Source organism: Fukomys damarensis, unplaced genomic scaffold (assembly GCF_012274545.1).
Source record: "Fukomys damarensis isolate Sample0158 unplaced genomic scaffold, DMR_v1.0_HiC HiC_scaffold_38, whole genome shotgun sequence".
NCBI lineage: Eukaryota > Metazoa > Chordata > Mammalia > Rodentia > Bathyergidae > Fukomys > Fukomys damarensis.
In genome coordinates, this window is record NW_022900950.1 from 41,353,095 (window position 1) to 41,380,785 (window position 27,691).

Here is a 27,691-nt window from a genome sequence, read left to right on the forward strand (position 1 = left end):
ATATATATATATATATATTCAGCATATAGTATTTCCTCTATTTATTTCTTGTGACAGAAATTTAAAAAGATGAAACAGGCAGAAATATGAGGTTTATGTTACAGTTAAACTCAAACCTTAAATTCTCTACTACCAAAGTGTTCTGAGCACCATGAAAGCTTTTGTTGTTAGTTTGTTGGTTGTTAAATGTTTCAGATATAGAAATCAGGATGAAATATCAAATACTAAAGCTCACTCAGAACGTTGCTGGGATCAATGAGTCAGAATGCCATGAGGCAAAAGGATTTTCTCTGTCTCCAAGATAAGTCCCTTTGACATTTTGGGTTAAGTATGTTTCAGAACAATTTGAGAAGAAATTTCATCATCTACTTTTTAAACAAAAACCGTTCAATAAGACTTTAATTTAAAAAGCAGAAGGGACACATGCCTCCTAGAACACATGGCTGAGTTTGCAGCACCGATTCTAAATGTGCTGTGTCTGGTTCTATTTTGCAGACTCTCTCTCTCACTGTGATAAAGATAAAGGTGGTTACCTTAAAATTCTCTTCTGTGAGGCCTTCCTCAGTTTTGGCATCTCTAATCATGGCTGCCACATAGCGCTTCACCAGGTTCCTCATAACCTCCTGAGGCATTTTAGAAAAATGATATTGATATTCAGCACATACATAGGAATTTTGTAATGCATCAGTTCTGAAGGGGGGCTGTGTTTTATTTTAATGCAAATTTCAAGATATAATACAAAGATAACTTACTTGATATTGGTGATGTCTTCTCAAATTATCAGCAGCTCGCCTCTGAAAAGGAAAGGGACATTTCCTTTTCAATTATATTGATGTATAACCATTCTGAAAAGTAATACACTGTTTTTTTTTTTTTTAAGGCAAGAATGTGTTTATTTGCTTTTGTTTTCCAAAGTGGAAGTTTTATTAGACAATAGGCAGTGGGCACAGAATGCTTCTTCACATGACTCAAAAAACAAACAAATGAGTGAATAAAAAGAATAACTTGACAATGATGGAAATGTAGTCCTAACCCAGAATACAGAGAATTATAGTGATAATTAGTTGGTCACTTAATGTGAGACCAAGATACATATGGGAAATAATAGCAAATAAAAATAAAACATCTTTATGAATACTACACAACAAAAGGAAGAAATTATTCATCATAAATAACAATCAGAAACCTTTTAAGACAATTGAACTCCTGAAAATAATTTCTATCAAATATCCATCAAGAGGGGGCTCTTGTTTTAGGTAAATGTTTCAATTTAATAAAATTAATCACAACTTTTTTTCAAGCACAACATTAATTAGTTTATCACTTTTAAAGAATGTGTCTTATGGTTATCATTTTGAAGAGAAAAAACTGTTTTGGAGGAAGAGGTGGGCTAGTGCAGAACAATTTTGTAGTAATGGATATATAGCGAGATGATGTTCAGTCACTGAAAAATGTTCATTATAAATTGAGTTAAAAACCGAGTAACCCTAAAATTTTATATTTTCTGTTTTTCACCAGTATTCTAAAGACATTAGGGAAAAAAAATCTATCATAAACCCGTTTTATGAATTCTGAGTAAACTGCAGTATTGATTCTTAAGGAAAAACAGTGGCCAAAGTGGTCTAAATTTTTTAAAATTCTAAAGTAAGGAATTAATTTGATAAATCATGAGAAAGCAAAAGGGATAGCATATCTTGGTTAAATGAGGCTGTTGCTCTTCCTTACTAAATACTTAGAAGAGTTGTACATGAATCAATGTGAAGTTAGAGGTTTGGAAAAATCAAGTAACATGAAAGAAACTCTTTTTCTTTCTCTTCAGAGACGTAGAGGGGGAAAATGCTATTTCCACTGGCTATAGAAAGGCCTTGTGCTTCATGATTAGATACAGAGGAGTCAACACTTAGTTCCTTGAAGTCCACTAATTATTTTAAACATGATATACTTCCACATGGGACATTCATTTTCAATATGAATGCAGAACTTCAAAACTTAATACAAATTTAGAAAATCTTGAAAAGAATTTAGCATGGAAATTTAATGCCTGGGCCACCAGATGGAGGTGTCTGACTCCTGTTGAGACACAGCAGAGCCGAAATCCAAGACAAAAAGCACTCTCAAGGAAGCAAAAGCCTTCCAGAACTCCGTGAATTTACCTAAAGTGAACAGAAATATTGAAGTGAAGTGTACATGAACTTAATACCGTCATTAAAAATACTGCACAAAAAAATCTGGTTTTGATGATAAAAGTAGATAGAAACTTTTAGCTCAGTCTAAAAAAAAAAAAAAGTTCAATTTTTATTGTTTTGCAGTCCTATAACATTTCCCTACTCTGCTTTAGAATCCTTTTAAAGATTTCGTAAGAAATTTTCAACAAAGCAGTTTAAAGTCATAATTGATTTTGTTTAGCCCAAAACCATCCATAAGGATGAGAGAATCAGAAAACCATGAGGAATAAGTAAAAGTATCAAAAAGTTTATTATTAAAATGGGCACAAATTGTCTTTTCAATAGAACCTTATTCAGATCCAAAGTCAAAATTATTAATTCAAATATAAAAAGACCAAAGACTTCAGTTTAAGTAAAGATTTCAGGTTTATTTTCCTTGGGAAAATTTTTCAAAATTGTTTTGCTTGAAGAAAAACATTAAAAACGTTTAGCTTGATAACTTTCAAAAGTTAATTGCCACAGTCCAAACTTAAGGCTAAATCAATGTATTTAATTTTTAAAATTTTAATGTTTTTGATTTTTTTGATTATATTGTATAGCTTCATGGTAAGGTTACAAAATTATTTCTAGTCTTGTGAGATTAGATCAGCCAACTTGAACTCCTACAATATGGCTAGAAAGTAAAAAATTAATGAAGTGAACCATCTCAGGAGTATCAAAACCAAAATGAATGCAACCCATTCACCAAACTATGAACACTAAAGCAGCAATTCATATTTTCCTCTTCTCTTTAGTCTCCCCTTCTCTAGTTGGCTCCATAGAGCAGATCTTTGTTTTAGTCACTATTGTCATGATGCCTACCCATTTCCACTAGTTTGCTTTCTGGGAAGTCACATGGTATGCTATTAAAAACATGGGTTCTTAGGTGTTATGACTGTTTTAAAGCTGACTGAGCCAGAAAATGGAGGTTACCCTTGAGATTGTAAGGTGAAAATAAACTCACTGGGTAATTTTGAAAATTAAATAAGATATTTAAGACATTTGTCATTAACTGATGTGAGTTTCCATTCTCTTTACATTTTTTTCACCTTCCAACTAATAATATGATGCATACATTTTAAAAATACTTTTGCATCATAAAACTGTACCTAGTCTGATATGTACCAGAATTACCTCTGAGGAAGTAAAAGGATATAATTAGAGCATATTTTTCTCTCTGTGTGATTATCATGCTTGTGGAGAGTATTTCCTTAAGCTAAAATCGTTGAATATTTTTAGAAGCAGTATAGAATTTCCAGAAGCTGGACATTTTCATTTGAATGATAAGGTGAGAGTGTGATTCTGATTCTAGTATTCATGGATGGATGCAAAACAAATTTAGCACACAGTCATTTTGGGGAGGAGCTTAAATTTTTTATGAACATCTTTGCATGACATGAAATGTTTGCTATGACTTTTGTGGTTTTTCTTTGTATATTATGTCATAGTTCTTAGATTCAACTTAAGATATATTTATTGAGTGACTACATGTTCACATAACAGCATTTTTGTAGTGGTCATCAAGTAGGGAGGAATAAAACACTCTTAAATGGCTTACCCACTTTAACTGGCTTATGGACTATAAGGTAGAATACCTAGAGCTTTAATTACTACAAATGAAAACAATTCAACAGTTTTTTAGCAATCTGTATAGGAAAAATGTTTTAGACGAAGTGCACTTTAAGCTGGCACTGTACCAGAAGTTACTAGACTACCACACATATCTTGACAGGATGGCTTTCAGAACAAGGGAGCAGGCATACCTGTATGTCACATTAGCACAAAGCACAGTTTACAGATTCCTCCTGATTTGTTAGAACAAGGTAATGGCATTTGGATCACAGAACTGGTGATAAAGGAGATAACTTGAGAGAAACTGCTGCTGCTACAGGCAAACTCTGGGTTTCAGTAGAAGTGTCAGGTTGCTTTAGAAATGGAAGCGTTTGCAGCTAGGAAAGAGAGGGCTTTAGGGAATCAGCTGTGACATTTTCTTGCTTTAAGGTCCATGTCTGTCTAGGTCCACTATTTGGAATGGCAGGCTCTGCACATAACTGGTTCCCTGCAGTCACTTTGAAGCATCCTTTTCTCTCATTTCTACTCTGATTTTTGTCTTTCATTAATTTTCAGCCCATAGATTATGTCTTTTAGTTTTTGTCTTGCTCAGTGAATCCCTTAAAGGATACATCCTGCTGGGTTCTTTAAATAAAGTAAAAAGGCCAGAGTCCATTTCAGGATGTTCTCTGTTTATCAAAAATTGCAGTTTGTTTCATTTGATGATTATTCACTATAAATACTTTATCATTATAGCATGCAACAACATATTGTTGTATTATACACACACTTTCTAAGCATATAAAAATAAATGCAAATGGCTAAATTTTATATTGTCAAATCAAATATTCAGGATCTCACTCATAAGAATATCAAACAATTGATTTCCACAGATCGCTCCTTACTTGGAAAAGAAAGTTTAGCCAAAAGACCTTGCCAGCAAATCTTACAGCAGTAACTCAAGGATCCAGAGTTACTCATGGATGAATGCTGCCATATCTGTAAGGTTGGTAGTCTGGCCTGTTAAGAGCCATAAATATTAAAGAACTATGCAATTTGACAAATTACCACTAAAATAAAATTTTAGAGGGATATACTATTAGCATTCTTCCTTTGGGAATGAGAGGTGGTTCTAATGCATTCACAATTTTTATTTCTCTCTATTTATTTTAATTGAGCATATTTCTGTGGCAACTGGTTAAGCTGCAGTATCTCATTTGTATCCCAATGTTGAGTGAGGCTTAGGGACTCTGAGATGGTGCCTCTTGTTCTCCTCCAATGTTCTTGAGCATAAAATAGAAAGTGAAAACATAAAACTAAGGAATTCTAAAACAATTATTTTATGATTTTATCAAAAGATGTATTTTTTTTGTTTTGGTTCATCATATTGACCTGTTAACTTCAGCATTGCATTTAGAAACCTGGTCTGTGGCATTAGAAAAGTGTTTCTTGTAACCAGTAATTATACACATTGGGGGAGTATTGCATTAGCATCTTTTACATTAATTAAATAGACCCAAACCTTTTGCACAGTAAGCACAAAGGTCAATTTTTAGCTCAAAAAGGCTATGAGAGCTCCCAATGTGTTCTTTAATCAAAATTTCTAATTAAAGTTTCACGCTGGAAATGCTTGTTTTAAAATGGAAATTCTGGATGATTTAAGCAAAATCAGCTATGAAAAGTAATACAAAAAAAGGTTAGAGTATGTTCCTTATTTGATTATGGTACTCTCAGTAGGTTGTACTCTCAGTATTTTCGGCATGGTAATCTCCTTGTGGTACTCTCATCTCTGGAGGAATTTTCATGATTTGCAAGAAATACGCTATCTCTCAATAATGAGTTTTCTTCATGTTACAAATGTTTTGCGCAATAATGATAAATTTCTGCTTCATTTATACTACCTAGTATAAAACAGTCAAGTGAAAGATTAATTTTCCTGCAACTCTCAGTCACCCATTAAAGGAGATTGGAGCTTAGAAAAAACAAGTTAATGAGTTTTGAGGGTTAGTTGTGTAAGTATTAACAGGAAGCTATAAATAGCAAGATAAGATCACCAATAATGAGCTTCCAACAATGACCAATGTAGCAACCTTCAAGAGCTCTGGTTTTAGGCTTTTCCTGAACAGCCCTCTGTCATTCAGGCAGCTGCTAGGTGACAAGTGTCAGTAAATGAACCACAAATTGGACAGTTAGAGAGAAGTCCTCAAAGAATGTAATAATCTCTGGTTAAACTTAAATTTTCTGCTTTAAAAACATGGTATATATGTAAACAAGTTGGGGATGAGAACACAGTATGAGCCAGCCTGTTAAAGCAGGGCTTTGGCTTTAATCACAGCAACCTAAGAGGTAGCTGAATATAGTTGCTAGATTTATAAAAGCTATGGAGAAAAATCAAAGGATCAATACACAATATGTAAGATACCATTGCATGTCCATCAAACTTTTCAGGAAAACAAGTGAGGGCAATGGAAAGAACATTAGATTAGGAAACAAGAGACTCGGGGCATTTTCTAGCTTTTTACCTAAGGGACCATGAGAAAAGTAAGTAAGATGTCTTTTAAAGAAAATAGTGGAACTAAATGGTCTCTAAGTTCCTTTTGGAGTATGAGGTTAAGGTATGTTTTGGTTTTTCAGAGTGACTGTCATTAATACTTCTGTGACACTTTTTAATTAAGAATGAATATTTCTTTGCATAATGTACGCATTAGAAGGAATAATCACATGGAAATGAATTTGTGGCAAAATTAATTATTTTTGACATTACTTCCTTATTTAACTCCTTTACTGCTATTTAAACCATCTTGCTTTGCTTTTTGTTCATTTTTTTCTTTGCATTCAAGAGCTTATTTGCAATTCACACATATTTTTGTCCATACAAAAAAAATATATATAAAACAATTGAAAATATGCAAACCAAAATAGTGTTTCCTTCTTATTCTGGAAATGAAGCCCAGTGAAAGAGTAAATTTAGATAATACTGCATTTCATTAGGATGACACTCACTGAAGTCCCTAAGCCTGGAGGAAAAGAGAGAGTATTGGGGGTGGGAAAGAAGATATGACTCAGAATGTTTATTTGGTTCAGCATAAATTCCCCAAGTTTCACAACATACATTGACAAAGGTTAGTAAAGTGTACTAAGCAAAGGAAGAAAACAATGGTTTGCAGTCACAATTAACTGTGAATTATTTCATTGCTTACAAGACTTAAATTCAGAAGTAGAGACATCCAAAGAAATTTATGTTTTGAGAATAATGATATATTGAAAAGAAAGCTCTTAAACTTGTACCATTTACTCTCTACCTCTAAAATATGGGAATCACTCCTTTAACAGAAAGCTCATATGATCTGCAAGTCCTCATTGCCTCTAAGAAATGATGACAACGGGCTCCTAAAGACCAGTAGCCATGAGAGGTTGGGGATGGGGACTTGAAAGTCAGTTCTTTGAGTGATTTGCCAATCTTCTTGTGGGCAGCACAAGACAGATTTTTTAAAAAAACGAGAGGAGGGCCTGATGTATTGTCAAAAGATTCATGACATCTTAAAATCTATGAGTTCCTCTGATGTTACCTAAAGTTAAACAATGAAGGACAAATTTCTTTGATGAAGTAGCATATTAATGTAACATTGAAAATCAATATCTCTAGGGCTCTAATAAAAATGTGATGATATGAAGAACAAGAGTGTATATTTTGATTTGGAAAGGAGTAAATTGGAGTTTGACTCCTGAAACATTTTCCTGTTCACTTTAAAGACTAATTATTTCTCACTTGTTCTGAGAGCATCTTACATATGACTATATTAAAATGTTAACTATGTTGCATAACACACATTATAGGAGCATGTTTTCATTTCTGTATCTCTCATATTAAAATTGATATCCCTGAGAATGCAAACCATGCCTCTATACTTCCTTCCACTACCCAGTTTTTAGCTGAGTTCCTGGCATAAGGAACAGATGTGATGATTGCTTAATAAACTAAATAAGGCCTTTTCTATTCAACGCATTTATTCTACACCATTTTAAAAATAATTTGATTGTTTCTCTTTTGAAAGACAAATCAGATATTTTCGGTAAAATAACTTCACTCCTTTTCTATGCTTAAGAATAAAAATCATAAATTAGTATGAGGTTTGTAGAATAAGACTTCATCATAATCTGACTTTGGTTCCATTATCAGGTATGTTCCCAAACTATAGTTTCCCAAGTTCATCCGTAATAGCTTGCAAGAATGAACGTAACTGCCTTTCTGAACACCTCTCTGCAAGCCTCGCTTGCCAGTCAATTTCTCTCTATAATTGGAAATGTTACTGAGGACACAGGAAAATCCATGTCATCCCAATGGGACAATCCCTCTTTGGGGTTAATACTGCCTAGTAAATGAGGAAGTTAAAGAATGATAAGGACCACTTAGAGCATGACTAGCAGTCATTAATGATGTTAAAAATATGAAAGGCAAATTAATATTTTTGAATGTTGATTAAATATCTAATGTTACTTTGTGATTCTTATAGAAAGGCACTTTAAGGTACTTCCAAAGCAGTTTTTGTGAGGTCCAAGTGAAAAGTGAATGTTAATGTGTTATTTCCCAAAATATGTATGAACGCTTTGAAAAGTGGGAAACCAAATGAGAGGGGAAAAGAGCCTGACTTGTCCTATGTCAATGATTTAGCTGGCACTAACACTTAAATTTGTGTATTTTCTGTTGGAATAGTTTGAACTCCTGATTACCAATATGAAAAAAAAAATTAAAGGAAATATATATACCAGTATACCAAGATCATGGTTCTGGGGGAGCTTTAATATTTTTATTTTCAAATTTTATTTATTTATTTATTTTTGGTACAGGGGATTGAACTTGGGTCCTTGCACTTGCGAGGCAAGTGGCAGAACCAGTGGGCTAAATCCTTGGTCCATCTTTAATATTTTAAAACACAACATTTTGGTAGACACTATGATACTGAATGGAAGCAAAGTGTTGAGTATTAAACATATCATGAATCACAGCTAACAGCTGGCAGAGTATGTTTAAGTTATCACATTCATTCAGTCACTTCTTTGGGCATTTCTATCAAGCATAGTCAGGTAACTGTCACCGCACAAGGTCTGAGGAGGTTCTGGAAACTGAGATAAAGAACCTAACTCACTCTACTCATAGTGTAAGTTCACAGGTTCTCTGACTCCCATCACAGAAAAAGAATTTTCAGAATTAGTCAGTAAGAGACACAGGAAGGGTTTTATTAGGCAGAAATTCCAAAGTATACACTCACAACAGAGTGTGGGCCCTTAAGAGAGAGGAGTGTTACTTCCTGGAATGGGGAACATTTATGCTTCTCTTGAGGTTATGGAAACCTGAGAAAGATGGCCCACAACCCAGAAAAAGACTGGCCCATATTACATGCATGGGTCCAATTTTTTATTATTTAGATGGATAATTTAAGCATTCTTTGAATTCTTTCAACTTTCCCTTTTTCTTAGGATCAGGTTCCCATTCTTTACCATTTTAATTAAGCCAATTTATGGACTTTCAGTATTCTTGAAGAATTTTAGTATGATGTGTCCAAATTTAACTGAGGGAGTATTGATATGGATCGCCTTGGGTAACTTCAAGTGGCTCCTGAAAGTTGCAGTCTTTTTAAAACTACAGTTTTTAAAAAGTTATGACTTCCTTGTTTCCTTTCTACTTATCTTTTATTTTTTCTGTTGTACCTCAGTAACTAAAGTACATGTCCTCCTCTCATCGTTGAGTTTTACAATCCAGACTGAGAAAGAGATATGGAGAAGCAATGCCACAAAGACTCTGCTATTCTAATTCTGAAAAGGTGTCAAAAATCAAGATTTTAAGAAAGAGCATGTTCATTCCCCAAGTGCTGATTGGTAGGACTGATAGGCTTGTCTGAAGAAAGTGCCTCTATTTGAACAACAGTAGTTATTCTCTAGGTAGGAAATGGTCTTAGGAAAAATTCCTAGCTGTTCAGGGAGTGCCTTACACTTGGTAGATATGCAATTACTGTTCATGATGTGCAACAACAAGAAAGCAAAGTCAAGAGATCTGACAATATTCAATAAAAATATAATTGCATTCAAATTCACAATTAAAAAAAAAAGAGTAATACTAACGTGCTGTGTTCTTACCCCTATTGTTCCAAAACTTTCTGGTTTTCTTCTCATCTTTTTCTTGCACAGATGGGTCCATATCCATTTGATCAGATACCAGAGAGACTTGGGGCTGGGAATGACATTGAAGGGAGTGGGCAGAGTACCTCCTTCTTCAAAATAACTCATCCAGAGCTTTGTTCGAGCAAATTTCCATTCTATATCTGCATGGTCCTGAACAGGAGAACATGACAACTGCTGACAGATTTCTTAATTAATATGGTGAAATGAACCTCACACAGAGCCTGCACTTGACTTGGAATGGTTCTTGGGACCTTAATTAAATTCCTCATGAAAACACCCCTAGATTCCAGAGACAATCATCTAAACATTTCAGAGGATGGCTTACTCTGTGAGGAGTCACAGCTCTTATGTCACTTTTCACGCTTCTTTCTTCACTATAATGGAAATTCAAAATAAGTCCATGTTACAGTGACTGCAACAATTAGTTATGACTCAAAGATGAATCTGCATCTCTTGCAGTGTAGACTCATCTCAGCAGCTCAATTAGGTCCTGGCCAAAATAGAGCTTTGAGTATTTCCTGAGAACTCTCTCCCTGTTTAGTCGACTGCTTACTTTGCAGATTCTTGTAACTTACTCTTCAGTGCAGCCAAAGAAAGCCTTATTGTATATACTTCCTTGTGAATAATTCTTTTCCACATGCTCAGTGAGTTCTTCTAGTAAATGGGTAATCGAGCGTAGAAACTTGCCACAGCATTGAACCTTGTCAACACCTTGGCAGATGTCACCAGATAGGGGTCTGGCAAGTGGTTGCCAGGAAGCCCAAGGATATACCACTCATCATTAATGACTCATCATGAACGCCTCACTCCATTTTATTAACCTCCTGGGGGAAACTTCGAAGCATTTGTGGAAATGAGATGTAGGACAGGCAGTTCTTCTTAAATTAGCCATAAATCCAATTAAAGCAGAAAATCTGAGTGGTAGGAGGTGGTAGCAACTGGGCATACATGCATTTTAACAATTCAAAATAGTTCATTGTAACAAATTATTATTATAAAAGAGAAATTTAGGTTTTATAGTAGTAGAATAATCAGACTACAGTCCATTTTAATATTCCTAAATTGTTGTGTGCTGATAGAGACAATGCACACAGAGATACACATACTTGCATATTTCTACCTAGCTAACTGGGGTCTTGCTCTATTCCCTTGACAAAAATCATTTTGCCTAGAGGATACATTGCTGAGCACATGGCAGACTGTACAGATTGACTGGGAGAAGTACAGAACCTGTAGTTTTCCTCCTCTTTCCTCTCCCTCTTCTCACGCTTCCTTTCTTCTTTCCCCTTTATTTCTAAACACACTTAGAGGCTCTCCCTGATTATGCCGCATTAGTGAAGAAGTATACACTGTGTCCTGTGTGCCCCAGTCATGCAGAATTGGAATTCAGTAGAATTAGTTCTAGAGAATGAAAAGACAGCCACTATAAAGTGTTGGCCTGTTAGTAGGTCCTTTTGATTTATTGATTCTCAGGGAGTCACAGATTAAGGTTTATTCTGCTCATCTTATGTTCTCCTATAGCTACCACTAAGCAGGTGCTTCTTTGCTCCTGTTTGGGGGTTCTGTAAAGATCTGTACACAATAATACACAGTACTGGAGAGATCTGGAGATAAAGGCCACGCTGAGGATGACTAAAGCCATCTTCTCCTACTCAACATGTAAAACTGAGTTTGTTTCACCTCTTCTCAGAAGCCTGCTCCTATCAGTCTTCAGCTGACCCTGTTTCCATCCCAAGCCTAGTTTCTCTCTTCACTTTCAGAACATTATCAAATTTCTCTTCTCAATTATAAATTTTTAAAAATGTGTGTCCTTGCTACGTTGATTTTTTTCTTGAGGTCGTGTACTTCCTTTAATTCTTGTATCACTAATTTTTAGGTCTGGTGTACGGTGGGTGCACAGCAACTCTGTGACAAATGTAAAAGTGCATGAGTAGGAAGAAGGCTTTAGTTATGGCCTGCCTTGCAGCTGTGAGGTTGTTTACCTTCTCCATGCTTCGTGCTCACCCTATACTAAACCCTTTACCCTATGGCTCTGAGTTAGTAGCAAGACCAAAAACTGACATCTTTCGAGTAATTATTTTATTCTGGGGCACGTGAGAGTAAAATGCTTGACATGCCTATGCTCAGAGGAGGCTGCCCCACAGGATGCTGGCAGGCATACCTGTCTCAGGTTCTCAATGCTTGCTTTACTTTTGTCACAATAGTTTTAGCGTTAGAGCTAAATAAAAAGTGAAATTTGAAGATTATTTTCATCTCTGAAATAAAGTAATGAAAAAAAAATAGGCTCCACAAAAAAAATTCCATACTACAGTTGAATAATGTTCTGTTCTTGACAAAATCGGGACATTTTACAGTGTTTTACAGGAACCAAATTGTCTGCGGTTTGTTTGTATCTAGCTTGGTAATTAGAGGCTTTTTAATATTTTGTTGTTGTCATTCTGGAAAATAGAATCCACTTTTGGGAAGGTGTATTGACTAGAGAAAAACAGAACTTCAAAAACAAATATATCCATATAAAGTCTAAGTTTAGGAAAAGCAATGTAGAAGTAATCCTGAAATAAGTAGGAGAATATTCAGTACATGTATCTATTTGAAACTCTGCACTGAAATCAATTTAACTTAATTTATTCATTAATTAGAAAATTCTTACTGAGTAACAGTCTACTGCTGAGTCCAGTTCTAGTAACTAGAACTACGGCAGTACATGACAATTTTGTCAAGGGCCACTCTGAATTTTATTCAAACTGTTTTTATAGAAGATTTTTCTTAGAAGATATTTTTCATTGACAAAAATCAGCAAAAAACATGAAAATGCATTGTTTGTTTACTGATTCAAGAGCTAAAATGCTAGCACATGACAATTCGTCTTACTGTATTTAGCTTGTAAGATTTGGAGATAAAATTTAAAACTATAGACGCATAGAGCTCTAAGAAAATGAAAATCTTATGGCCTTCCCCCATTTCTTTCAAGCTCTTCTTTGTATCTTGCCAACCTGACATGAGTTTGCTTTTATCAAGGTGGCATGTGAAACGTAGAGACTGCAAAGCCTGAGAAGAGCTCTGTTAATCCTTCTTTGCCTACTGCTCCCATAGCCAGTGACTCCCTGGCAAAATATATTTAGTTTACTTTCATAATCACAGGTAATATGACAAAACCAGGTTAACATATAGTCATTTCTTGGTATAGTGCAAATTTCTCACAAATTTCTAAATTAACTATTTCTTTTTTATTGTAATTTCAATCTTTATCAGCAAATTATAGATTTGATTTCCTGTCATAACAAAATGGAAGACAGCTGGCAACAAGACATTCTAGAAGAAATGTTGAAGTAAAAGTAGTAAACTTACAGCAATTAGTTGGTAAGAATTGTTCATCATAGCTATTAACATGTTGAGTAGGACAACCAGAGAGATGACATTGTATGTCCCAAACATGGTGGCACCAACAAACTCAGTGAATTCATGCTGTGCTTTCACATTGGTCACATAGAGATTGATGAGCCCAAATACTGACCAAAACAGTGACTGGAGTGTCTCAAATAATCTAGAATAAAGATATGAAACCAGTATCTAAATTGAGGAATTATGTGATATGGCATAGAAATAAAACTCAGCACTATTATATTTGATTAACTTAATATATATCAAGAATAAAATATTTTGAACAATTCAAAATTAAATTTAAAATAATTAAAGAAAATCAAACTAGGACAAATAGTAAACTGAATCATCCCAGGTGGATACACTTAATTTCCCTAAGAATATTGAAAGGTACATTTAGTTTCCCAGGGCATAAGAGCCCAGAGCCTCTTTTTGTATAATCAGTAGGCTACAGATGGCATTTGTTCTCTCAAAAGGTTAAGGAAAATGTTTAAAAAGACTAGTGTTATGTGACATATATAAATTATTTAAAATTCATTTTAATATCCTTAAATAAAATTTTATGGAACACAATCTCACTCTTTCATATATATGTTTCTCATGGTTTATTTTGGGCCAGACACTGTGACAAAAGCAGCGACATCAGAAAACATGTAGTTCACAAAGCCTGAAATTTGTACTGCCTGTATCATTCATAGAATAACCCCTGTCCTGAAGCACTGATGACTGGTCAACAAATGATAGATCCTAAAGCTTAGACTTTGAAAAATGTCAGTTTTTTTTTTTACCTGATTTTGCTTTTTAAAAGATGAAAAGCAATAACATTATTATAGATTTCCATCTTTATAATTTAAAGTACACATGGTATACCCTGTAAGAAGGTGAAGAGTCTCAGAGTGTTTAGATAACACAATTTGATATTTTTGTATATCAAGGCACATTTTGTTCATTCCAACCAATGGATAAACTCAGATGACCTTATTGAAAGTAAAATTTCTTGAATTTACTCTGAAAAAATGGAATGATCTGAGGAGCAACTAAATCCAAATAGAAAATTATTTGTTCTGATGGGATTATTACAGTGTATTAATACAATGTAATGAAAAATAACAGAGTGTTTATATTCTTTGAAAATGGTTTTTAAAAGACTATGTTTAAATTGTACTGAGAAAAAAAATACAAACTCTTTTATATCTGGAATGGTGACTAAGGAAGAAAGATTTCATTATTTAGGGATATTAGCATTAGACAAAGTCAATTATGTTTTAGGGCAACTTTCAAATTCAGTGACCTAGTTTCACATGTACTGTTTTGTGAAATGGTGATTTTTATGTAGGTTTCTGGAACTTCTCCCTCACTCAGTGCCTCAGTGGATTAGATCAAACTATGATCAAGTTACTCAGGAAAAGACAATTAATATGAGCCAGTTGTTTATGGACAGGCCTAAGCCGAATATGATCAGATTTCATCTTTAGGAAAGTTTACTTTAGAAACAGGACAATACTTAGATAGTTACCAAAAGAGGGTGAGATGACATAATCATGGCATAGATTTAGGGTTATTAGAGTTAAGGGATACCAAAGGTTTGAGACTGAGAATTAATAGGAATACGCTAAGTAATACACACCAAGGAGAATACACACGACTGGCTGACTCATGTTTATGCTAACACACAGAGCATGAGTTCCACATGCCAACTCCTGCTCTTTGTAGAGTTCAGCTTACTATAAGTTCTGCCTTTGATATTATCAAGTTTCACCTGGATACCCAAAGTGTTTTAATTCTGTGTATATTATTACAGTAAAATGGATGTTACTTGAAATAAACCATGTATTTTTGGGCCCATATAGTTAAAGGAATCTAACTAAATATTCTAAAATTGGCATGGGAGGCTAATTTTCCCCAGATTTGCTGCCTTAAAAAAACAAACAAGTAATCAATTTCATCATATTTAACAATTTTAGGAGATGAAATTTAACATCTAGGAGATGTATTTGTTTTTCTAGTGCTATTAAATAATACAACAGATTACTGTAAAACACCAGGTGTGCTGATCTGATCAATTCAGTCAGACTAAAGTATGTTATGCATTATGTGAGATGGTAATGAAACATTATTGGTAACCTAGATGTCAGATTGCAATAAAATTAGAATGAGTTAAATCTAATGCAGTAACCCTAGAGAAAGGTCACAAAGACTTATTCTTTAACAATTTCCCAGGAAAAAGTAAATTTGGCCCAAGATCATGAACTTTAATTTTTATGTTTAGTAACTTTCTGGTATCCTTTGCATTTAATGTGAAAAAATTTTGCTTTTCTCTTTGAATAATGTGTATTGTGACTGTGACCATAGAAATGTATTTCAGGTGGCTTTTACTTGACATGAATAGTACTTTAGAAAAAGTTTCAAGTTAAATAGCACAAATTACGTAACTAATTATATATAATATTAACCCATACATCCCATAACAATTTCTTTTCAAGTGTTCTAACAACAATGTAGATTAAATAGACTCTTATGGTTGAATAGCACATATTTGCTTCTAAGAACAGTAAATTCCTAAGAAACATTAGTAAATACTTTGAGAAAATATTTACTGACTTTTAAAGTACAATTTAAGAGGCAAAAAATTCAAACTAAAAGGGAACTTTCTAATTAACTACAGATTGTATTTCTTTATTTTCTCCTTTCACTGTAATGAATAGTGGAGAGATTTATAAAACAGTTCTTCCTAAGTAAAATTTTTTTATGTTTCAAATTACTTATGACCTTGATGTTTAGGTATTTCTAAATGAGTCATTCTTTTAATAGATGAATTTTTAAAAAATCAGTCTCGGTTAATCATTTCAAAGAAATATTTTGATCATTATTGATTCTCAAATCTATGGCGACCAATATTGCCCATGAATTTAAGAATCATTAGTTGGAGCACACTCAAAATGCCTTTGTGTGATTATTATTTTTCTTTTTATGTGGAGCAAAAAGGACTTCACTTTCAAAGAAAAATGACAACAACAACAAAAAAAACATGAATTAATTTTCTGGCACTTAACACAAAATCTGAGTTAAAGACTAAATTAAAGGCTAATTTTGTGTGGAAGGGGGTTCTGTATTCTTAGAAATAACATTTCATTTGTTTGTCATTTGAAGATATCTCTCAACTGCTCCTTTTAAAAATAAACTGTTTCCTGTTTAAATATTTTCAATAAGATAAATGGAACAGTAAAAAGGTAATGTATTCTACAGTTGAGGGTTTCTTCTCTCCCAAGAGGCTAAAATTAGAGCAAACATATATTAATACAAGACCTATCTTTATTTTATAACTGGAAAATGTAGTATTAAAACAAGTAAAGTGTGATCCTAATTGGCCAGTTCCAGCCATTAGGAATTCAGCTCCAAAAAATACAAATGGCTTTGCTTAACAAGACAATATCTGTCACAACACCCATGTCCCTCTATTCATAGGAGAGTCCCTGACCAGGGGCTGTTAGAATTGTATACGGACTGATCATTTGATGTCTTTTATTGACATGGCCTTCTTCCCATATTAATGAGGATATAACCTGGAAGTATGAGCGGGAACCGTCCATTCGAGGGTGGGTAAAAGCACAGAGCGATATAGAAGACACAGATTGTAGTCTATGACCCCAGGATCTCTGAGGCAAATAAGGGATCAGGAAAGGTGCTCTGGGAAAATTATTTTTCAGATAAATTGGGAAACAAGATGCAATTTCACCAATTGGGAGGGTAATACAAGGGTATATCTGGAATAGGAGAAGACAAAGACATCCCAGGGGATTTTTAATCATTTGGCAATATTGAAGAGTAGCACGCTTTGAGAGAACAGTGAAAGATAAGAGTAGAAAAGGAGGCAAAGCTAGATCACTGAAGGATATTTTAAAGGGACGTGCCTGCATCTGGTGAGAAATGGGAAACTATTTTGATATTTTCTGTGTGTGCGTTTTTTAAAAATTAATTTTATTTGCATATTTAAGGTATACAAAATAATGAAGTCATCATTGGAAATTTGCACTTTTACATAATCCATCTTGGTTCTTATGTTTTCCCAATTCCCCTGCCCTCCCTTCAACCCCTCCATCCCTTTCAATATACAGAGATTTTGTTTCCATTTTTTAATTTTCTCATATTAATTCCATTCCCTTCTATTCTGATACTTTAAACAGAGAAGCATCTGATTTTATTTTGAAAACATTCAGGAATCAGGATGGGAGATATGTAGAAAAGGTAAAACCCAGGGGCAGGTCTTTAGACGTGGATGTGGGCCACGAGCAAAACATGATAGTGAAAAAAAATAATACAGAGTAAGGAGTAAGCATGGTTCACACATGTGGAAGGGATGAGAAAAGAAAGATGTAGTACAAAATATAGGTTTATGATCTCAATATCAGGATAGACTGTGATAGCAATGACTAAAACAGGAGGAGAAAGAACAAGTTTTGAGAGAAAGGGGTAAGTTCTCTCTGACTGAAATTGTCTGAGTGAAGGAGATGCATATCGGGACATAGCTAACAGGCAGTAGGACATCCTGTGCAATGGGGAGACAGGACCCTGCCCTGGCCATACAAATATGGAAATGGACTCTTCTGCACACAGGGCCAAATACCTAAGCACGGATGAGTTTTCACAGGGATACGCTTAAGAGGCCTTGAGGTGAGAATTCTAAAGGAAACCACTATTTAAAGCCAGTAATTGAAGTATAATTGTTAGAAAAAGGTGAGAAGTAAGAGGTAACATGAAAACTTTTTTTAGCAGAATTAAAGGAGAGTAAATCTCACAAAGTGGAATTGTTAAATGTCTCAATTAACGAAACATGTGAATATGATGCGAACAGATAAATATATAAGGGCCGTGGTGATGAGAAGGCTCTAGATTATATTTTCTAGTGTTTTCAGTGGAGTGGTAAAACAGAAGTTAAGTTGTAATTGACTAAAGAGTAGGTGAGAGGAGAGAAAAGGAGATATATTTTAAAATTGCTTAGATTAAAATGGGGAGAGACAGGAATAGCAGCTAAAGACAAATACAAGAGCATTCAAAGTTTCAGCATATGTTTATAGCATGAGTGAAAGAGGTTGAAAACTTATGAAATACATAAAATATAGCACTCAACTACTAATACTAAATAGCTATCATCGTGGATGATATTACATGTGAATACAATGTGCTAGGTACTTCACATAAAGTATGTTCTTTCAACTTCACATTCAATGAGCTCTCTAAAATAGCAGGTAGGAAAAATAGCCTGAAATTTAAGAAAGATACAGAATTATAAAAAAAAAAAATTGGTGACCAATGGAAGCACATAAGTTAAGAGGTAGGGCTGGAGCTCTGAGGTCAGCCTTTCACAATGATTGACATCTATTGTGCTGAAACAGGACCTGCTTAATAATACTAGTTTCTTAATATTTTCTTTTAGTTATTGAATATCATGGAACAATGTTAAATATTTGATTGCAGATATATATTTCATTATCTGGAAAACAGATGAAATACTGGATTTATTTCAGTTAAATGATTTGGACCTATAATATTTGAGATATGTAACTATTGTTTTTCATGCTAATGCAAGAAACTACTGATATAGATAAATTAAAATAGTACATAATCCAAGCAATCCAATATATCTGTTATGGGATTAAAATTTATGTTAGATATTACACATCAGACTTTTTTTAGCCATAATCTTCTCGGACTTACACTTAGTTTGTAATATGTAATTATTTAGCAAGACACTAGTAATAGAAGTAAAAAAATCCTTGGGGATAAATGTTAGGTGTAAACTTGAGGGTAGTAGAGGATCTAGACAGATAAGAAGAGCTAAAACCTGGGATGTAGCACAATTCTAGATATTACATGGAAATTCCTTCTGTAGACAAATTATGGAATCAGAAGGATATGACAACAGATATATACTCAGTGGTCTTAGCATGTAGTTTGCATTAGGAGATACAGTAAAAAGTAATAAAGAAATTGTGAAATATAGAGTGTGCAAAATTTGGGGCCCTTGATTAGAAATGCAGGAGACCAGCCAACCAGTGGATAACATGCAGGAAAGTTGTTAGAAGTGTAATTCTTGTCTATGCAAAGAGAAGTTGGCAGGATGAGGCCTTTACAAGTACTTAATCCTACTTGCCCTGGCCAACTTAACAAGTCAAGGACCACAAATGAGGGGGCAATGTAAGTTCAGAAGTCAAAGCTAGATGCTATTCAAGGTAATAAGGAAAGGATGTCACTGAAGGAGGTTTCATTGCGTCCTTCCTGCCCAGGTCCAGGTGAGTGTGCTGCTTGGGCCAAAGTATGGCTGCTTAAGAACAAAGACAAAAGAGCTAGGAGAAAGGGTTGGAAATGATCAAGGGAAGATGAATTGGTTTTGTGTCTTTTGTGTGATTCTGGGATTGAAAGGAGCTAAAATAGAAAAGGCTGAGATTAAAATTTTATGTGCAGATAATCAGATGTAGGTTAATTAAAGTGAGTTTTTCAGTTTCTGGATTAAAGATAAAACAGATGTAAGATTAAATCAATGTAAGTATTTTAACTAAAATAAATCTAGTTTATGTTAAATTACTGATTTATTCCCAGTTTGGAAATTAATGTCTTTTCTTATAGTGCATGCAAGTCTATGATGGTCCAAGAATAAGGGTCTCACTTTTAAAGTCATTTACAAAATGACTTACTCATGTATGCTGACCGTGTACACGAAAACTAGGTAGCCTTTTAGCCTGCAGATGATTGGCTTCTATCACAATGGGAAGGAAATGAGCACAGATGGGTAGAGGGGTTTTCTTTGGGAGCTGTGGAGTGTAGTGCTCATGAGCTTATGGTGTCAGCAAGCCTGACTTGACAGTGGATGTTGTCAATTGGTCAACCTGGTGTAGGACAGAGAGAGTTTTGCATGCATAATAATAGTTAGTGGTTAGATTAACCTTCAATTTCCATTTGGATTATTTTAATTTTAGATGCTTATATATTTATGTAGGGAACAAGAAAATGAAACATACATGTGAAGGGACAATGGAACCTAGAAGATTAGAAAATGAAACACACAGGTGAAGGGACATGGAAAACAGTAGTACCTGGAAAACAGGTGAGCGAAGTACTTGAGTTTTAAAATATGATTGGTTTTAAATATATTCTATCCTTTAACATATTTGTAACTTGTCAATGGTATATAGGCTTCCTTTTTTATTCCACATTAAAATATATGTATATTTTACATATATATATATATATATATTGTTTCTATGAGATTTAAAAAAAGATGATTTATTAAAATTTAAATTAAATGTACCAGATATTTTTTTAATGTCAAAATGATTCATTTCTATTCAAAGCCAAGTTAATTATGTCTTCTGTAGTATGCATAATTTGAATTCTCCATTTCCATTGCAACTATTTGTCATGGATTTTTAAATTCCCCATATAGTATACTCTAAATTCTGTCCAATGTTACCAATAGAAATATCTATCCTGGGGCCAGGGATTTAGCTCAGTGGTTTAGTGGCCTGCCTTGCAAGCGCAAGGGCCCGAGTTCAATCCCCAGTTTAAAAAAAAAAAAAATAATCTATCCAACTTACGTGGAAAATGCATTATTCTGCTTTTCACATCGTATTCCTTTGCAGCTTAACCCTTTTGTTTCTTCGTAATAGAAGTACAATTGATTTAGGCCATTTGCAAATGCTAGCAACACAAGGCAGTATATGAATAGAAACTTCAAAATGTCCAGAAGCATTCTTCCCAGAGATATTTGCAGAGGTCCCAGGTGAGAATTTGCAGTAAATAGAGAGATCAGACGGAGGGAACTGAAGATGTTTGCAATAGCAAACAAAGCCTCGGCCACCAGAGTGGGATGCCACATGTCCCATGATTCTCGGGGATTAAGAGCACTGTACTGGAGAAAACAGAGAGGCAAAAGCAAAGTAAAACAAACACATGCTTATGAATATGTTTAATTCAAACCTAAGAAGATTTTTTTACATCAATTCAGTACAATGATTTATTATCTGAAAGATGAAGCCCCAATATTCATCTGCAAAAAGTAAAAGTTTACTGATTTATTATTTATGATCTTTAATCAAAACAGCCTTTCAAGATTATCCTTGTCATTTGCAGTTGTTGTTAATATGTGAATTATATTTCTGAAGTTTTCAATTGAGCTTTAAAAAGAGAAAAGAGAAATGTTATATTGGGGGTGGGTGGACTATGATTTTTATATTGGGAAAAACAGCAATACCAAGGTTGCAAAGAAAACTACGTTATAAAGAAAAACTACTAAATATTAAACAAAATAATCAGTAACCTTCCTTATAATATTTGACACACTTGCTAATTCTAGAGAAATACACGTAGCATACAAATTATGTACAAATGAGTTGAAGCAGTCCTCTACTACCTTGGAAATAGCAATGTCTATTCAGGCCAAAAAAAATCAGTGCTGTGTCTGAAACGTATGAATGGAAATGCACACTGACTGGGAAATCTTATTGGTCTGAGCTGCTGCCTTTAATATTTAATAAATCAAAATCCTGAGTTAAAGTAGGTGATTTGATAAAACCATTTGCTACTTTTAACTTTGGCAATTATTTAAAGACAATTACTTAATATTATTTAAAGACAATAAAATATCAGCTCTGAATCATCTTGATATTAAGGCATTTAAATAGCATGATTAAATTTATCCTTTGTATTATTGAGATAACTTTATATTCTTCTTTAAAAAGAGTCTAACATGCTCTTGAAACACTGCAGTACATGTGAACAATAAATTGAATCCTCTCGTCATGCATATCACTAACAAGTATAAGTAAAACAGAAAGCTCTGTTACTGTGTGAGGCTCATCATATTTTCGTTCCTTTTATAAAGCATTAACACTGAAGACCTTACATATGTTACGGAATTCTCCTTGAATCTAATGGATAATATTTTCTAATCTCCCTGGGGAGAAAATACATAGGAAGCTGTTAATCTTTTTTACCTCTCAGACTCTTGCCTGGCTAAATATTAAAAATAATCAGGTTTGCACTAGAAGAAAATTATTTTCTATATTTAAATCCCGATAAATATTCTTGAATCTTTCCATTAGCATAAAAGAGCTAATAACTGAAGATACAGAACAAAATAAGATGCTTATCTTATTCATCGTGACAAGGATCAGAGTGAGAGTTCAAGATATGAATCAAATCCCTGTACATGAGGCCATCTTTTCCTTCAAAGACAAAGGTCACATTTTCCTTTCTTCCTTCGCTTCTCTTTTGAAAGACACACACATTAAAGAAGAGAACAATTCCCTGCGGATGGGTGATTTTACTTCTCTTTAGTTTAAGATCATCTCAAAATGTAAAAATTATGAAAATAGAAGATGTGCTCATTTTCTTTGAGATTCTCACATTTAACACAATGTCCTGCAACACTGTATACTTAAGAAATATTTTCTCCTACCTAGTGTTCACAGACCAGTGATGCAGATAGGTACACTTGTAATAAAAATGCTGTAAAAGATTAATGCAAACTGCTGTGGGAATAGAGAAGAAGAGGTTAATTTGTTCTAGTGCCTATAGGGTGAGGAATAAATAAAGCTTACATGCAGTCAAATCTTTCAGATATCTTCCAATCCAGGGGAGATGCTATATGGCTTATTCTAGATTTCATGTCAGTGCAAGGCAGCTGAATGAAAAAGTTGTCATCATAGGTGATAGAGCCCAGCTCTCCTATGCACTATTATGCATAGTCCTTCTTCATAAATTATCTGAGGTGGAACTCAAGGAATCCTAAGAAGAAACCTTGCAAACATGAGACGATAGGTTCTGCCCAAATACAGTTATCCACGTTGGGCTCAGAATCTAATATTGATGGTAATTATTGGGCACCTGAATATATTCATGTGGTGCACAGTCAAGGCTCTCTGAGCAAAACATTGCTGGTATCTGGATTAAATGATGTTCAAAAGGCAGACAAACCTCAGCAGAGTTTTTCTGGGCGACAGAAGCATCTCTCTGGAGCCAGCTGCTTACATTCTCAGGATAGTAAACCTGGGGACCTTGGACTCCTCAGAGAGAATTTATTTACTTAAGAAGCTAAAGGTCTTTCTCTTTCCTTCTTTCCCTTTTTCCAGGGAAAGATGGGCAGCTGGCTCAGCTGCATTACATAAATTCAAAGATTCATAATTTCTAATTCTGTCTCTAGTGCTACAAACCCCTTTATGTGCACAGTACATCTGGCCTTCATCATGCACTCCAGTGGGAGGCTGGGGCACGGGGAACTGATGCTAAGATTGCAATGCAGGTACATTAATGTGTCTGTTTCCAGACTCAGAAATCTTGTTTCCTGTCAGAAATACATAGAGATATCAATACTGAATACTTATCTCTTGATTTAACTCTTTTTAAGATTCAGTTTTGAAAATTTCTCCTGTTGTTCCTATACACATTTTCTGCTTTATAAAGCAATTTAAAAATTCTTTAAAAACATAATGTTCTTTAAATTTGTAAAGATTAATAGTAATTCATTAGTTATTAAATGTACTTTCCAGACTACCAGTGTAAGTTAAATTAAATTGGAATTTCAATCTTTTATTCGCTCAATTTCCTCACATTGATTTATAAAATTCTAAGAGTCCTTTTTCATCTTTGACACTTCTCTGTCTTCTCAGTATCCTTCTCACGTTCCTCTATCTCACCCACCCTTACATGTGGAGTTTGCTTTTCAGGCCTGTTCTCACTCCACCAACTTCCCCTAGAGGAGGTTTTCCATGATTCCAGCTTTCAGTGATGACTCCTAACTTTACCTCTCCAATGTAGACTTCTCTTTTTACGATCTTATCACGTATTCTATTGCGTAGTTAACTGTTCCGCTTGGATGGCGTATGAGTATCAAACACTCACAGACTCACATCTTCACACTGTTTCTCCAGTTATGTGTTCTGATCTTAGAAATGGTGCCAAATCGTGAAGCTCAGAATCTGCTGCTTGTCCACAAATCTGCCCTACTGAATTCCCAGTGTTGAACTCAGATCTTATTCATAGTTACTTCTCTTCGTCAATGCCCTCACCGCTTAAAACAAGAGATCCTTCTCTCTTCAATTTCCTCTTTCCTGCAAAAATGCTATTTTCAAGGAGAAAATCAGGCCATGTCACACATTGCTTCACATTTTTCCAACACTGTACTGTCATTGAGGCAACATTTTGACTTCCAATGTGTCACAGGAAGCCTCTGAAATTTTTTCTGACTTTCTTTTAAAGTTGAACTGTCACTAGTCTCTAATTAGGTACTCAGTCTTTCAGTACTAGTGATTCCCCAAACTAACCACACATTCTTTCCAATATGACTTTCTATGAACACAAACTCTTTCGTCTATGATGAAATTAAACTATTTCAATCCTTCAGCTGTTACTTATTCATTAAATATATGATCATATGTTGAGAGCCTCTTCTGTGTCTTCAGAGAACACAGTGTTGATGAATGAAGATACTGTTCATGCCACAGTCTTAGAATGCAGTAAAGAAGACAGACATTAAAAAAAAAAATTACACTCATACTGCTTTTCAGCAGTGCAGTCTCACCAGAGATTAATGCAACTGGGGACCCTGGCAACCAGAGTTGCCAGGCACTTGTACAATAACTCCTGAAGGGGAAATTAATATTTCAAGCACCTTTAGCCATCAAGTCCTTTTTTTCCTCTTTTACTAATGTATTTATTTTTCAGTCTACCTCTACCATAAAACTCTAGGGGGAAGAATCATAGAAATATCCAAAGCTGTGTTTTTAGAGAAGGTGAATAACTGGTAGAAATGAAACTAGACTGACATGGCTGGAACGTAGAGGATCTGGGGACAGTGAGACAAATCACGAAGTATTTGGCCTGAGAATGTATTGAGTCATATTATCGGATCATAAGATCCTTGAATGTAGGAAAATATGTTAGTTCAGCTTTATGTCCTTTATAATTTCTGATGCATATTCATTAAGACCAAACAAAAGGGGTAGAATTTAAATGCATATAGTATGAAAATATTTATTACTCCTCTTCAGATCTGAAATATCTACAACTGGAAGGTGGTGGGATGTTTAAGGAAGGGTAGTAGAAAGTTTCAAGGCATCAGGGGATCATACAACTTGAAGAGGAGTGTGGGACGATGGGCGAACCCTTTTTTCTACCATGTACTCTCTACCAAGAAGTACTGCCTCACAAGTCACTGACCACAGACTGAAACTTCCAAATCGGTGACCCAAAATAAACATTCTTTTCATAAACTGTCATCTTGGTTATTTTTCAGAGTAACATAAGCTCATTAACATGTTTGTCATATGAGATAAATGAAAACATATTAGTTTAAATGTGTGTTTTACAAGGTGAAAACTTTTCCCTTTCTATAAATGCATTTATAGTTAAGTAGTGAATGATAATAAAAGGCAATAGGGTTTTCTACTCTAGTAAATTATTCTAGGATTCTATATGTTTCTTTCCTAGAACTAAAAAACTCCTTAGAAAATTCCATTCCTTGATGAGTATAGTATTGATACATTATTCATAAAATGGAAACAACAGTATTTATTATAGTTTATCAAGTAGGAAAAATTAGTGAGATATATAATTAAAACTGCTTAGATGAATGATGCTGTACAAGTCCATAATGATTCTCAAAACAAGTAATTTTAATTTTTTGAAAATATTTAAATTACACAGTAAAAGTATACAGAAATGCAGTCATTTTTATCAAACAACTGAAGATAAATATGAATCAAATTCTACATGTGGAAAACAGGCTGGGTAATATTAGGAATAAACCAGCCCCTGTAGAACTGAAATAACATTTAAAATCTTGTCCCTAGGCATCAACAAGCTCATAATTAACACTTCATACATAGTGAGAAGAGCAAATGACTGACAAATTTTGAGGATTAGGAAAAAAATTAAAATTAGCAAATTAGAATATGGCTAATAGAATGGGCCCCTCAAATAAGGATGATCACTATGCAGACTTATTTTAAACGATTCTCCACCTGAATATAACAATTATGCAATGGTTTCCATTTTTGTTGGATGACACATTGTTTTCCTCGTTCTGGTTCTATAACTTGCCCCACACATGGAAGACTGGATTTTATTTCTCTGGTGCACCATGGGATGTCAAGTAGAATTTTTACAATCCCAGTGTAAATCCTAGTTGTATCCTTTTGGAATGTAGTCTGAAGCACAATAAGTGATCCTACTGTTCACTAGACAGCAACATTTCATCGATACCATATCTTGTGGGTCTTATCTTCTAAATTTTCTCAACTTCCATCATTCATCAGTGTCCCCTGTGTCTATTGTTCTATCTCAGAGACTCATCTCGTTTGAACTATTCTCTGTTTAAATATCATTAATGAATATCTACTGTTTATGGGATAAAATTCAAATTTTATAGCACAGTGTATAAAATCCTTTCTATCCTCTCGCTACCCCATTTCCTGAATCATCTTTCAAATAGAATTCTGCATCATATAGCTTGACTTTTCCCATTGTGCCTTTTTTTAAATGTTTCTGAATTCATGAGCATAAGAGAGATATAATTGCTCTGTCTTCTGTTTGTTTCCCTTACATTGCATCATATTTCCATTATTTCCATCAGAGTAAGTTTAGTTCCTGTGATGCTATTTTAGCCCCTGTTGTAAATGTTAGCACATTGCAATATCCTTATGCATTTGTTCTTCATCCACCTAACCATGAGCTAGTTTTGAAAATATGGTTCTCAGTGATCTAATACATATTTATTGAATGAATTAGGTTTTGAGACATATAATAGCTGCTGACTTTAGTTATATCAGAATCTACAAAAAGAGTGAGTCGACAAGTCAGCCTGACATCGCAGACTCCTGTGGTAAGAGTTATTTTAATTATTATCAACACTTTACAGATTATAAAATCAAGGCCCTCTTGACTAATGTGGAGGATGTTGTTACATGAAATAAGCCAGATACAGAATAATACATATTGTATGATCTCACTTATATGTATAAGCTAAAAAACAGATTTGCAAGTAGAATAGAATAGAATAGGATAAATAAAATAGAAGAGAATAGAAATGACTAGAGAAGGACACGTGGATGGTGGAAATAGAGGGAAACTGGGAATTCATCAAAACACAGTGAGGTAGAAGAAATAAATTCTAAAGATCTACTGCACAAAGTTCATTGTAGCTTACAATAATTTGAATTTTATGAAATATTAGAAGAGAGGAGCGTCAATGATGCAAACAGAAAGGTGATGTATTTAAAATCATATTTATCCTGATTTTATCAGTACACATCGCATAACCACTGAGATATTATATTGTAAACTATCAATATATATTTATTACTTGTTAATTAAAAAGAAAA

The 27,691-nt window shown here is 34.2% G+C and overlaps 1 protein-coding gene across 9 annotated transcripts in view; it reads right to left on the bottom strand.

Annotated features, from left to right (window-relative positions):
* The window catches only part of Trpc4 (transient receptor potential cation channel subfamily C member 4), a 234,793-nt gene that overhangs the window by 2,172 nt on the left and 204,930 nt on the right, over positions 1-27,691 (bottom strand). For 6 of the 9 annotated variants that reach the window (XM_033760013.1, XM_033760012.1, XM_010635192.2 and 3 more), the window contains exons 6-10: positions 20,909-21,222; positions 13,284-13,479; positions 9,876-10,085; positions 753-794; positions 534-623 (exon numbers count right to left, since the gene is read on the bottom strand). In XM_033760013.1, the coding sequence (XP_033615904.1) occupies positions 534-623; positions 753-794; positions 9,876-10,085; positions 13,284-13,479; positions 20,909-21,222 (852 nt within the window). The remainder of the gene's footprint in view (positions 1-533; positions 624-752; positions 795-9,875; positions 10,086-13,283; positions 13,480-20,908; positions 21,223-27,691) is intronic. The other 3 variants (XM_010635197.2, XM_033760014.1, XM_010635196.2) reach the window with 1 other exon arrangement.